Genomic DNA, 14,627 nt, shown 5'->3' on the forward strand with positions numbered 1-14,627 from the left:
TAAAACGTAACAAAACAACCAATGTATTACCTCGGGGAATCCCTAAGCTTCGGAATGCCACTTTCTAACTCGGTACTTTCCCCAGGCTGGACCAGGTTGAGGTGAACTTGGAGTTGAACTCGAAGCACGACAAACTTGTGTCGAAGATGCTCACAAGACAGAGGAAGATCTCATCGACATCCGGGAAAAGCGGGGAAGGAAGAACAAAGATGCCTGGAGGAAAAGTACGAACTCTTACTTATTTATTTCAGGCATGGTTGTTTAGGGTGTACAAAGGAAAAATTGTATATAAACTAAACGAGAAGTGTTAAAAATCACCTCTGTTTCCCAGTTTGTTGTTTACATGTGCAACTCTAAAAACCCAAATGTCAAATTGGATATAGTTTCTTTAACAAATAAAATCACTCCAGTTTCATAATAATTAAAACGTATACACGGATTGTATCGGTACTTGCCTGATATACTAGGCTGGTATTAGTGCCGATTAGGGATGTCATAACAATACATTGTATGACAATACAAATCCAGTTGTATTGGTGTCCATATGTCTAGGAATGTCCGATAATATCAGATCGTAGCCGATACCCGATGCCAAGTGGTAGTATCGATATGGTCCGATAATCCGGTACTACGGTGATATCGTACCGATCCGAATTTAATGCAAACGTTTCAGCGTTGGTATTTGGAACCAATTCCATCTAGAACAAAAAACTTTTGTTAAGCTAACTTTTTTGCTAAGCTTTTATACAGATTAAAACAGATGATGTATTTAATTTTGAACAGAAAAAGAAGATTATATTTTCAATAACTTATACAGGTATAAAACTGAAAGATTCAAGAAACATTTTATTAGTCTTGTTCCAGTTTCTCACCTAAAAATCGAATATGTTCCAATATAAAAAACAATTTTATATTTATAAAGAGACGGCTTATATTTTACAAATGTGCTTCACCGATATTATTTAGAAGACAAGCAAATCAAATTTGGAAGACGAAAATGATAAAATTTATAAAAAATCATTGCACAAATCAAACTTTTACCAAAATCAAGAGCGAAATTCAAGTGTTTTTGAAACATCACTGAAGTTCGTTTGTATCTCTCACCAGCTTTCCTACGAATCAACCAGCAGCGACGCAGACGGTGATGACGTCACCGTGTTCGACTTTATCGGTCACGCTTCGGTGGACACGGTCGGCCTGCAGCTTCGCGTGCTGAGCGAAGAAGGGGAACTCCCCGAAAGAACGAGCATGATTGCGATCTCCGATCGAGACACAAGATCCAACATAAGACTTGATGGTGACAAACTACTGCCTGGAGTTGTGAGGGCTTTGGAGAGATACGAGGGTAGGTTCTATATCACATGTCGGTGTGTGTGTTATCACATGTGGGTGCGGGTGTTATATCGTATGTGGGTGTGAGTGTAATTACATGTTGGTGTAGGTGTTGTAGTGTTGATATCCAACATAAGACTTGATCGTGACAAACTATTGCCTGGAGTTGTGAGGGCTTTGGAAAGATATGAGGGTGAAAAAAAAAGAAAATGGTTGTAGATACAATTTGCATACTCAAACCAACACTTCTTAATTTAATTTTACATCGTATTCCCAACTTACCAGGCTTGGAATTTCTTCTTAGATTGAATTAAGATTTATTTTAACTCGAATTCTAACCTTGTACTATAATATCAATTTTAATAAATTTATTTATCTCTAAATAGGATAAAAAATAAAAAAAATTCCCTAAAGGGGTTACAATTAGGATCCCAGATCATATCGGATGAGAGTCGATACCTCATAATAAGTGATAGTATCGCTACTGTCCGATACTAGGGTGGTATCGTTCCCGGTCTACTGGGATGGTATCGGTCCCGATCCAGTATCGGGTTAAACCTGTGGTTCTCAACAAGGCTGCCGGGAGATGTTTGAGAATCTTTAAGAATCTGAATTTTTCCCAACTCTTACATCTTTTTGTGTAGGATTAGAGTGGCATAAATACAAAGTATAACTTCCTACGTTGTGTATTGTTTGTGTGTTGTTCCAGTTCCGTTTATTGTGACATTCTAGTGGATTACCTGCGAAAAAACCTTGCAGGGGTGCCGCAATCTATTTGTTATTTTTGAGGGGTGCCGCTTGCATCATCTCTAATTGCAATATTTTTACCCAGAACTTCCGACCCAGCGACAGAAGCGTACCCCGCGCCCTAAGGAGTGGGGGTGGGTTACAATCGAGGCCGGGTGCAGGGGCCTGAGGGCCGACATCGTCAAACAGGTGCCCGTGGAACCAGGGGACACCCCCCGGCCCGAAACCGAGGAACAAACGCCCTCAACACCCTCAACAAGCGAAAGAAAGAAGGGTGAGTAAATTTAAAATAACTGTTTTCTTGTTTTTCAGCGGTTTAGTTATGCTGGCCTAAAAGTCGAGTCTAAAATTTTATAGTATGGATAAAACTTAAATTTGTAAATTAATTTCAAGTTAAGAACAAGCGAGAAAAAACAAAGGTGAACTTTTAAACAAATGTTTTTTTCTTTTTGTTTTATAATATTCTTTATTGTACGCTGTTATTTTTTTTGAAAACGAATCCAAGAATTGATAAAACGGGTAAAAATAAGTGGGTTTAAAATAGAAATTATTACCTAACTTTAAGTGTTAAAAATAAGAGTAACATTTTATAACGTTTTTTTTTTTTTAATTTACAAAGAGTTGTCAATTTGTGTTTCTATAAACAGTTTAAGCCCCCTCTTTTGTAATGTAGTGAATTTTTGATCTAATTTTTTTTATAGATAATTAAAACTTGACTGTTGATTGACCTTTTTACACGTTGGTTTAACTTACAAATCACTCTCAACCTAAAAATGAGTAAAATAATAAATTCCCAAGTTAAAAAACTAAAGCAAAATACCAAACTATGCTTAAATTAACAACTTCCTCAAAATAAAAAAATATATTCCTTTCACAGACCAGACGCCTGATGACGTGAAGCGAAGTCCTCACGTTCACTTCCAAGATTCCGCAAGCGTCATAACTGATGACGTCAGTGGACGGTTCGACGATCACGTGACAAACGGTGTGCTCAACGTCGACCTCTTGTGGTTGAACGTGGTCTCGCCATTGTCCACGTCACAAGCGCTCAAGTCAAGGTTCGTTTACTCGAAACTTTTTTTCGTTATTTGTTTAGTTTTTTTTCAAATGTAATTTAATTTTATTAGATCCGCAAAAATACTCTCCCTCTTTAAAACCAATAATAATGAAATGTCAAAAAAATATCGCAAAATCACGCAACTAGTTTTGTGTTCCTTTCTTATTTTGCTTTTATTTGACATTCCTTAATTCACAGTCGCTCGTTTCGGAGTTGGAACCTTCTTACGTCAGTAGCCCCAAGTGTTTCCGCTTGGCTGGATCCACTTGATCACCTCTCGTGCTCAATCGAGCGTTACGATAAGGTAATACTACTGAGTTGTTTAAAATCATTTCGCTCTCTTCAGTTAATTATAGTTCGTTTGTCGTTTTTCAATTAAAATATTTTAGAATGATTTTTTTTACTTTTGTCAAGCACTTTCTCTCATTAGGAATTATTTCCAACTGCTCTTGCAGAGAAGATAACATAACAAACTTGTTTTTTTCTAGAAAGATTAACAGTTGTTTAACGTGGTTTTAATTTGTTAAAATAGTAAAAAGAGTATTTAAGATAATTCAAATACTATTACCCCCTGATCATATGACAAAATGACATTACATAAAATGATTAAAAACATTTTTTTTAATATTGGAATGAGCTGTTAAAATTTACTCATTTTTTTACTTGGTTTCCAGCTTTCCCAGAGTCGAAAATACGCGGCTGTGAGCAGCGCCCTCCTGGTGGCGCTAGAGTGCGCGTCACGTGACGTGGAGGCGGGGTCAAAGTTGTGGGAGGTCAGAGGTCACAAGTTCGACGCTCTCACTGAACTCGCAAGGTGAGTTGAACTAAAACCTATGATAATGAAGTGAAAATTTACACACATGCCAGCCATAACTGTGATCCATCCCTTCTGAAGCTGCTTTTTTACCAACGATTACGGCTTACGTATCATTTGTACACTGAAAGCCATTGCAGACTCACCGAACTGTCGATCAATGATGCAAGATGTTGATATTTGAGTTTGACGTCGAAAAATGTAGTCAACGTATTTCGCTTTTAAAAAAAAGTTACGAAGTATAAGATTTAAACTTTGTATTTAGTCGGATAGAGGTTGGAAAAATGTATCAGTAGTTTTGTACTATTTTCAAAATTTGAAGTCGCACTCTAATAAGAAAATATAACTTTATTTAAAATAATAAAAGAGATAATTTAGTTTTTCTCTTAAACAATTATAGCGGAAGCAACTGGTTATCAAAAACAAGCTATTAAAAACAAAACTAATAAAAAAATGTGTGTAAGCTGCCCAATAGAGGTTGCAAATATGTTAAAATGACTTTGGTGCTTAATAAACGGAAAATACTTTTCTATTTTTAAATAAAAAAATCCAATCTCCGTTAAGTTATTATTTTAGCAAAAAAAGTTAATCACGTACGTCATAATCGCCAATCGACTCAACTGATTTACACCATACTCGTTACGAATTGACTATCTGGATCAATTCCAACTTCTAAAGTTTTACATATTACGTCACACTTACCACTGTGACGTGTTGTCGTGCATTCATTGTGACGTAATATTCGCAGCGCGATCCGAAACGACCCGAGCTTCCAGCTCTGCGACGCCATCCAGCGGCTGATGCGCGACCCGGACGAGTCGGTTGCCATAGAAACGGCGCTGTCCGACCCGCCGGCCCTGGTTACCATGGAGACGGGCTTCCAGGTTGTGGTCGCTCAGTGGATGGAGGCGCTAGAGAGGCGGGGAGCCGAGAATTCGAGCAAATCTAGGAAGAAGGGAACGACGAGCGATGCGAAGTGAGTTGTGTCGAGGTAGAGTTGGTTTAAGTTGGAAACGAGTTGGATTTGATTGATGACAAATTGGTGTAAATTGATTACAAGTTGGCGTGAATACAGAAGCGTTTAACTTTAGTTGGCATGAAGTTGGCTTGAATTGATGAAACGGTTTTTTAAATAAAAGGAAGTCTTGCGTAAATTTATTGGACAACAACCTGTTTTAAGTTTTCCGGACGCACAAATTGGCATTGACTTGGTTTATAACAAGTTTACTTGAATTGATAAAAAAGTTTAAATTGACGAAAGAGTTCGTTTTGTCTACTTTGTCATTTCTTCTCAAAACAGTACCAACTACCAATTATATACCTGTTTTCGCCAAATAATAACTTCTCCACAAACCAACAGCGGCAGAGCTGGCAAGCCTGGAGGGATAAAGTACGACGGGAACCTCGAACTTTCGATGGTGATTGACCCAACATCGAGCCAAGCAAATAAACTCGACGATTCTGGGAAGCAACCTCTGCTTACACCAGGTTAGAAAAGTTCAAACTTGTGGGGTTTTTAATATGAAATACTTTTGGCAGATAAAATAAAATGTAAATAAAGATAAAATGTAAAACAAAGATTCTTGCAAGAAATGATTTTTTCTTTTATATCTATTTTTATAAACAGTCTTATGATCATGGAATGATTATAGATTTTATTTTATTTTTTTACTATTTTTTAATTTAATAGAGTAGTCACAAAACTACGGCGATGAGGTAATACCTTAAAGCCCGTGGCATATTTTCTTAATAGTAAAATATGGTTATTAACTGTATTAATCTCAAAATACATTTATTAATACAGAAATGTTTGTAGGATGCAAGGCTCAGCTAAATTTTAATGAAATTTTATAAAATATTTGTTGTTTCTTTTGTTTTACAATAATTAGGGTAAATAGACTTTGGAGCATAATGGTTGGAGGTTGTAGTTAGACGTAGAATGAATATCAAAGCCCATACAGAAGTAGGAAGCATTTCGGACGTTTCGAATAACTCTTTATTTAAATATATCTTGCCTTAGAACGAATTTTTTTAAATTGTACCGAATAATGGTAGTGCTTTGTGGCTTGACGTATTCGTTTTAGATAAAAACCTTTTTTTTTATTTATATATTGTGTTACTTTACCCAAGGTCAGATCATGTATAAAATATGTGTATATTTCTCCAAGTAGTCTTCTGTACGATAAGTACGATTCTGTTCCGTTATTCTCTTTTCTAGTTTAAACAAATGCGATAACTTTGCCCTTAACTTTTTAATCCAGAGCCCCAGCGTCGCAACACGTCATCGCGTCAAGGTGACTCAGAGGTCAAAGCCAGTCCTGCTCCACAGCGCCACCAACCGGAACGCGGGACGTCACGCACCGCTGCACAAGAGCTCGTGTATAAGCAACAGCAAAGCATGTACAGGTGAGAATAGGGGTGGAATAAGTAGTTTGTTTTTGCAAATCATAATCCTCTAAACAATTCCCAAATAAAGAAAATTTCTCTGAATAAATTTATTGTAAAAAATTTAATAAAAATTACGCACGATAATTTTTACTAAATTTTTGTTACAAACATTGTTCAGGCAACAGTATTACAGGCTTACTTTTTAGGGATCGGGTATTTATGAACTGGATGTTTCACTTGTATTAATTATTCTTTGCTCTTGGTAACTCTCGTTTAAATTTAAGTCATTTTCTTGATTTTAAAAACATGTATGGGTAAGCAGTAGTTGAAGTTGAGATAAAACGCAATACGTCTCATATCGTACAAGTTAATAAACCTTTTAAGTGTTTTTTAAGAGTATATTTTTACTTAAACTATGTGCAGCAGTGATTTTTAAAATAGACAACGTTTTCGTTTTTATTTTATTGTCTAGCTCTTTTTATATATATATATTTTTTTTCGTTTATATTTGTTATCTGACTGATTCAACGGGGAATGTGAAACAGCACAATGATAAAAATATTTACCTAATGCTTCACCCAATTGAAAACATACAAAGTTGTTTCGTTGTATAAGTTTCCATAAACATCGTGATATATTATTTTTCCAGTTGGATGCAGAATTCTGCTGATGTTGAAGCACAGAGAGACAGGTGAGTTGTATTCATAACTTTTTATTCCATTTTTTTTTGTTTTTGCCCCAAAAGTAAAATAGTTGTATAACATATTGAATAAACAAACTTAGCCTACGACTAGGCCGCGGTAATATCGGAATACGTACATCTGGAAAAAAACAACAGTTATATTGTTTATGTAAATTTCAAGTGAAATATCACATCAGGTTGGTTGAAACCCAGTCATGTGACCAGCAACTTTATTAATTAAAGCCAACAAATTCAGAGATTACAAAACTTATCCTTAGCTTGCGAATACAACCAAAATCATCAAGTGAAAGACCTTATTATTATTAGTACCAAACATCATCAAGTGAAAGACCTTATTATTAGTGATTGTGACCTGTGAACAGGGACGTGCAGTCAGGGGAGGCAGGTGAGGCACTGCGCCAAGCCGTCTCTCTCTTCAGATCACAAAAGTTCCATACACTGCATTATGCGTACCCTTTTCTTTCGCAAATTCTCTCGGAAAACATAATGAACGATTTAGCTATGATTTTAGGCATGCCTCAAAAGTGACGTCCCAGTTATGAAACCGTTCTTTGTCAAGCTTAAATGCTCGCATAGTGCGTGTACAATGTACATTGACTTCTTGTAGTGTAAAGAGTATTGCGCTAAAACTCAGTAAGTTGCTGCTTGAAACGGTTTGCTAGCATATTTATTTGTGTTCGATACGCAGTTCATACAATGTTAGCAAAAGCTAAACAAAGCCTCACCATCTAGGAACTTCACTGCACGTCACTGCCTGTGAACAATACACAAATGATATCCTGGCTCCTAGAATACAACAAAGTTTGTCAAGCGGTACATGTATAACATGTGATTGCATCAAGCTGGGCCCAGGTACTGCTGTGACCTGATGTACCACCAAAACATATAAAAACTTACCCGGTTAAAAGTACACACATGCTTGCATGTAACCTGCTCTGTTGGAAACTCTGGTGGACCTGGGGCCAAACTTTGGAAACACACAATAAGACCTACAAGGCAACAATATCTAAAGCAGAATAAAACATACCTTTCCCAGGTAAAAAGGCATAAATGCGTTTATACTGTTAAAATTACACATTACATCTAAACAATCGAATTCAGTCTTGCATATGCTTTACCCAACTTGTGCAATTTACCAGATACTTAGCCTTCTCGTATGTTAAGTTGCATATGATTCAACCAACTTGTGTAATTCACCAGCCTGCATTGATACTTCACTTTCCTCATATATTCAGTTCTGGCCTGGAACATCGCACAAACGACGGAGCTACTTCGTTGCTTTGTTCAGCTTATAATTTAAATATCAAAATACATCCAAACAATCAAAGTCAGTCTTACACATGTTCACCCAACCAGTGTGGTGTACCTTATAATACTGCGTACTTAACATTCCCTGTACGTTCAGTTCTGGCTTAGAACATCGCACAAACGATGGAGCAACTTCGTCAGCTCTCTTCAGCTTCAAACCAGTTCAACTCACGCCTCGAAGCCTGGATGTTGCCCAGGTAAGAATATAGGTTTTTAACTGAAGGGTATGGGTGGGCTAAAGGTTGGGGTAAGGAGAGGTCCATAACTGAGAGTTGTGAGAATCGTATCAGCTTTCGTTAGCTTTAAACCTGTTTAACTTACTCTTCGGAGCTTGAGGGTTAGGTGGGTGTACTATAAAGTTAATAACACAAACGTAAAGGGTGTCTGGGGGTCCATAGCTAGGACCTGTGGGAAATTTATCAGCTCGGTTTAGTTGTAAACCTGAAAGCTTACGCTACGTAGCTTTTGAATCTCTCAGAGGGCTGGATGGCCATAGGTTGTGTACTAACGGACGCTGTATACCAGGTGGCAACTGTAAAGTGTTTGGGTTTTGAGGCAGCGCCAGCGCCATCTTTTTTAGACAAAGTTGAAGTAAACTGAACTGAACTGTTAAAAAGAAGTAAAAACTACACGATGTTACCTCATTTTTTTACAACCTCTTGACAGTACGAATCACATTTAATCACTGGCAAGAATAGGTGAATAAACTTAACAAAAAAAGTCATTGCAAAAAGTCATTGTCACTTAAAATACAAAATATCATTTACCTTAAACACAAAACATTCCAACAGTTATGGCACTAAGATCAGTCATTCTATACGAACATAAAAATAAATGTATTTCGCCAATAAATGGCATCAACAGAAGATTTTTCCTAAGATTGATGCGATATATTGTAATTAACATTCAATTAATCAATTATCTCCAACCTTCACAGGTGAAGTTTGAAAGCGTGATGAGATTCTTTGGAGCATCTCAAGTCGCCGATAAAGAAGCTTCGAGCAACTTCATTAAGTCCAAGTGCGCTGGAAGCTTAATGCTGAGAGCAAACCTCAAGACCTTAAGGTAAATCGAACATCGCTTGGATTGACACCTTCTAAAAAACGCTTTTCAGACCTAAATTCCTAATTTTTTTTCTGAAACTTCAAATCGCTCATGTTACATGGCTACTTAGCTTAGAATTGACGTGCACATCTTATTGTTCGTTTGGTGTTTTCAATTGAGTCAAGTGATTTTAGGATTATAAGGTGATTTTTAGACCTTAAGACGTTAAGGTAAATCTGTCAAACTCTTGCTTTATCAAGGTCTAAAAATCACCTTATAAACCTAAAATCACTAAGGTTATTCTCAAAACGCTAAAAGCTAACTCTGTCAAACTCTTGGATTGACAACTTCTAAAAATCGATTTTCAAACGTAAAATCACTCATTTACTTGGTTACTTAGCTTAGAATTAACTTGCACATCTCATTGTTGATTTGATGTTTTCAATTGAGTCAAGACTTCCAATTTCTTCAACATTCCAGATAAATTCTAAAGATAGCTGTTTGGTCATCGATTTTACTGTTTATCACAGGGTTAAAATGTTTAATACAATTAAGTTCTTCACAAATAGTCATTCAACCAATTCTAATAATTTCTTAACCAAGATTGCGCAAATTTAGTTCTAAAACTAATTGACAAAATCTTGTGATTTGTACATATTTTTCTACATTTTCTGCTTTATAAGTTGTTTTAAATGAATTTCCTGTGGCTGTTACCAAATTCCTTAGCCCCTTTCTATTCCTCTAGGTAACAACGGCTATCGCAATTGTTATGTCGCGATGACTTTGTTAATCCAGTATCTACTAGCTAACAACAAACTTTGTTGGATTCTTAAGTTTCGTTGTCTATAATTATTTAATTAAGAAATATTTCCCGCTGATCCTATTCGTTGTTTGTGTAGAATCGACAAACAGAATGCTGACAAACTTTACACGAGGGAGGCGAGCCACAGACACAGAAGAGCCAACAATAGCAGGTAATTGTTACCCATTGTTAACAACAATAGGTTGATTGTTAACAAACTAGGATCTGCAATATAGCTTAAATATAAATAACAAGGCCAATAGGTCGTTGAATGCTCACAGTCAATTCAGAGTGATGATAAAACAAGTGTGTATTGAAACGTCTCCCCCAAGATGATGTCGATTAACTCGACTCCACAGTTTGATTGTTGTTTTAAACATGATTGTCCAAACCAAAAATCAAAATCGTATTAAGACGTAATAAGAATATCAAAGCACATACAGAAGCAGGTATCATTTTGAACGTTTCGAATCAATGTTGAAAATGAATAAAGACTTATTCGACACGTTCAAAATGCTACCTGCTTCTGTATGTGCTTTGATATTCTTATTACGTCTTACTACAACCTCCAATCATTATGCTACAAAAATCGTATTGATGAACACATTTTGTTGCATAATCATCAGTTAATTTCCCGTGAATATCACAATGTCACATAAACTGATGATCATACAATTAGGGATGTTCAAAGTAGAATATCGAATCCTTGGATTCGAATCCAATTCTGCCGTTTATTTCGGGTAATTGGAACCGATATAATTTAATGTTTTACCGCCGATTGTTGCTTGCGCCTAATTTGTACAAACGTGTGCGGTAAGTTGGCCTGTCGCCGCGGCGACCAATTTATAGTGCTTGCTTTAAATGTAACCTCGTAGTGCAGTGTCAGCGTTTTTTCGGGTGACCAATTACCGCGTCTCGCGATAACGTTCGTCTAATAATTAAGTGTCAATCAAGCGTTATCGGGCGAGCGGCTAACGTGTAATGTCTGGTGTGGAGTTCGCAATTGCCCTAAATGCGTTAAGTTGCAAAAGTAACATTACGTTGTAAAACGTTCTGGCCGTCCACAAAATGTGCTATGGGGTTACTTAAGGTCAACTTTAGGCCAATATTCAGCGAGGTTATGCAGTTTTATGCGCAGTTTAATTGTCAAGTATTCGTTATGTCAATAGTAACTTTTTCTTTGCAGTACGTTATTTGACTGCATAACAGATCATGTTAGTCAAAAAAGAAGCACTAAAACCCAACAATGCTGTAAAAAAACAGGACCGAATTGCTTAAGACTTCTGTGTGCAGTGTTTCATTGTACTCACTATTGGCAAAAGTATAAGTTTTGGCAACAACCTGGACAGTTGACATACTACAGTTTACAGAACTGCTTCAAATGACTGTTGTTAAGAATGTTCAGCATATGGGAGATTTTTTTTTTATAATGTACACGTGTTAGCAAATTGTTTGGGCGATTTATTGCTGTGATTGTGGGCCCTGTGGGGTAGATCAAGATGAATCCCTTCCCCAAACAAAACCAAGGTTAGATAATTTAATAAAATTATACTAGGATTCGCTATTCTGGATTCGTTATTCTAGATTCGAAACCTATTATTCTAGAATACCTTGGGATTCTACTTTGAACATCCCTACCTACAATATATATATATATATACTGCTGGAAGAGCAACACTCCGTTACATATTATGCCTGGCAGCAATAGCTTATTTCATGATGATCATACAAGCTCAGCTTTGACATTCATTATCAAGCTACATAACTGGTCCGGGCATAGTGTACCTAAGTTGATTGTTATCCATTGTTGACGACAATAGGTTGGTTGTTATTTGGACGGTTGGAGGGTGATCGCTTTGTGAGTTCACTGTTTGCTTGTATTGACAAGTATTTGTATAATGGAGAATTCTTGTTTAAAAGACGGAATCACGATTGTGCGAAAGTTTGTCAACATTAGCACTTGCTTAACAGGGTCTCTTAATTGACGAGGAGGAAAAAATGATAAATAACAGTCACTATTGGCTATAGTCTTGTGTGTTATTCGCCATGGTGGAAATAAATTTAATATAGCTGCAAACCATAAAAACATGTCTAAATAGATCTAAATAAAATCTAAATAGATATTGTGTTGTTTTCTTTTCAGTTTTAAATCAATTTGCTATTTATGACGTTACAGTCGTTCTGGATCACGTGACCAGTTAGAACCCGCGTCCCCGATTCTTCTTTTTCAAGGATTTAACTTCGACGCTTCTGTGATCGATAAAGCTGTTCAGGAACGAAAAAGCAGCTCGTAAGTTCCACATTAACATAATGTTTCTGGGTACCACGTTTGTTTCCACATACCACATTAGTATCTCACTTACCACATTTTTAACCCGCTTACCACATTTGTATTCCGCATACCCCATTTTTAACCCACATACCACATTTTAGCTTGCATACCACATAGGTGTCTTTTACCAAACTTGTAACCAGCATACCACATTTGTATACCTTATACATGTTTTTTACCGCATACCACATTAGTATTTGTTTTACTAAATTTGTAACCCAAATACCACTTGAGTATTGAACTTACCACATTAGTATTCCACTTACAATGTTTCTAAACCGAACATAACTTTATTCTTTCGCTTAACCCATCGTACACCGCACTCCACGTTTTCTTACCGCATACCACATCTTATCGTATGGTAGGCTATCCAAGTTTATTGCTTCACGTTAGAGACTAGACTTAAAATGCCTAATATGCAAGAAGGTTGTTAGGATATATATTTTAACATGTATTCAATTATAAACCCAAACTAAACTAGTTATCCAACTTATATATAGCTACTGGCATATATATAACCTAATTTACTCTGTGAAGAATCTAAATGTGTAAAGTTTATTTGGGGTAACTGAACAGTAAAATACTTGCATTGACTTAAACTACTTGTTGTGTAGTGAGAAAGCTGACGGAGCATCGAACTCAAAGACGAACGGAGGCCAAAGTATGAACAACAACAACAGCAACAAAAACGACTTTCTCGACCTCCCATCTTGGCAGACCGGTCCTGGACACAAGTGAGTTGTAACAAAAAAAGTAGTGAAAAATAATTATTTGCTTGATGGGGATTTTAACGACATTTCACTTACAGCAGAATGAAATTTATAAAATGTCACGAAAACAGAATAAAATGTTATACAGGCAAGACCGATTTGGGCGTATAACTTACACCCGAGTTAGATATTTTAAACTTGTTCTTGATAGCAAAGATTTTAGAGCAGTGGTCGCATTTTACAAGGGTCTATAGTTCGAATCCAGCCAGGGTCGTTAGTTCGAATCCAATCAAAGTGACCCGGCAAATTGCTTTATTTGTGTTTATGATTGCGAGTTAAGTAATATTGACAAGTACTTTCCTAAATCTAACATACCAAACCTGAATTCGCCTATTGTTTCTCGTTCATAGCAAAGTTTCTTGCTTTTTCAATTTTTGTTATATTTTCTTTATTTTCAGATCAACGCTGAACCTTCGCATCGACTCTTCATTGAAGCAAGTCACACAACGTGTTGATATCGCCCTTGTGAGACTTGTGCATCAGTTTGTACAATGCTCCGATGCCATCCAACAAGCAAAGACCGACATTCAGGTACAGTTTAATTTATTTACTGGAAGGAAGGTGTTAAAATGTATTCCTATAGGCCTTGTATCTCACGCTAGTCAAGTATTAATTGTTCTCCAAACGCTTGTTGAATTAGGAAATTTATCTTCTTTCGAGATTTGGTATTATAAAGTCATATTATTATAAAAGGGCTGCTTTATACTCTGGTGTAGCATAATTTAACACAAAAGATATATTTTGTAGTCAATACAAAAATTCTCCCGCTTTTGAATATGGCGATCGTGTTTGTCCTAAATTTTAAAAACATTTTTACTTACTCAATAGTATTCTTCTAACTTTAGTTTTTCGTGTCAAAGGTCAACAAATACACTGAGGGCGCAAGTTCACCTGATCCCACGTCAATCCACAAGAGAACTCTATCCAACTTCACCAACCTGAGTGGATACAGCTTCGGCGAAACAAGGTTAGTCATTAGGTGGAAACGTCGAAGATTTTCAAATGTATTAAACAGGGGCTTAGCATCCGGTTTGCAGTGTCGTAATAAAATATATTCGATCAGAATTGAAATAAAAATTAGGGATTTTAGTCGACAAGTTATATTGCATTGTTGACAACAAGCTTTGCGCAACTGCAAATTAACGTAAGGTTAGAGCATGAGGGCGTTCACGGTTGTGCAAAAGCTTGCCAATAATACAATTTGTCGATCAACAGTGCAGCCTGATTTCCAGATCTTAAGTTATACGGTTATCAACAAGGTTTTATTGAAAAATGCCATCGACGTGTGTTTTTCATGTTTTGAACTTATGACTGTTTCTTCTGCTGCTTA

General features: G+C 36.4%; 1 protein-coding gene across 1 annotated transcript in view; it reads left to right on the forward strand.

Annotated features, from left to right (window-relative positions):
* The window catches only part of LOC146162858 (bridge-like lipid transfer protein family member 1), a 77,988-nt gene that overhangs the window by 23,868 nt on the left and 39,493 nt on the right, over positions 1–14,627 (forward strand). Inside the window, 17 exon segments of the mRNA XM_083385319.1 lie at positions 86–224; positions 1,108–1,345; positions 2,165–2,353; positions 2,957–3,137; positions 3,350–3,440; positions 3,811–3,950; positions 4,699–4,926; positions 5,311–5,438; positions 6,212–6,356; positions 6,988–7,029; positions 8,447–8,546; positions 9,287–9,414; positions 10,293–10,367; positions 12,372–12,485; positions 13,142–13,261; positions 13,696–13,828; positions 14,158–14,264. Coding sequence (XP_083241445.1) covers positions 86–224; positions 1,108–1,345; positions 2,165–2,353; positions 2,957–3,137; positions 3,350–3,440; positions 3,811–3,950; positions 4,699–4,926; positions 5,311–5,438; positions 6,212–6,356; positions 6,988–7,029; positions 8,447–8,546; positions 9,287–9,414; positions 10,293–10,367; positions 12,372–12,485; positions 13,142–13,261; positions 13,696–13,828; positions 14,158–14,264 — 2,298 coding nt within the window.

Source organism: Ascidiella aspersa, chromosome 3 (genome assembly GCF_963924565.1).
Source record: "Ascidiella aspersa chromosome 3, kaAscAspe10.2, whole genome shotgun sequence".
NCBI classification, from domain to species: domain Eukaryota; kingdom Metazoa; phylum Chordata; class Ascidiacea; order Phlebobranchia; family Ascidiidae; genus Ascidiella; species Ascidiella aspersa.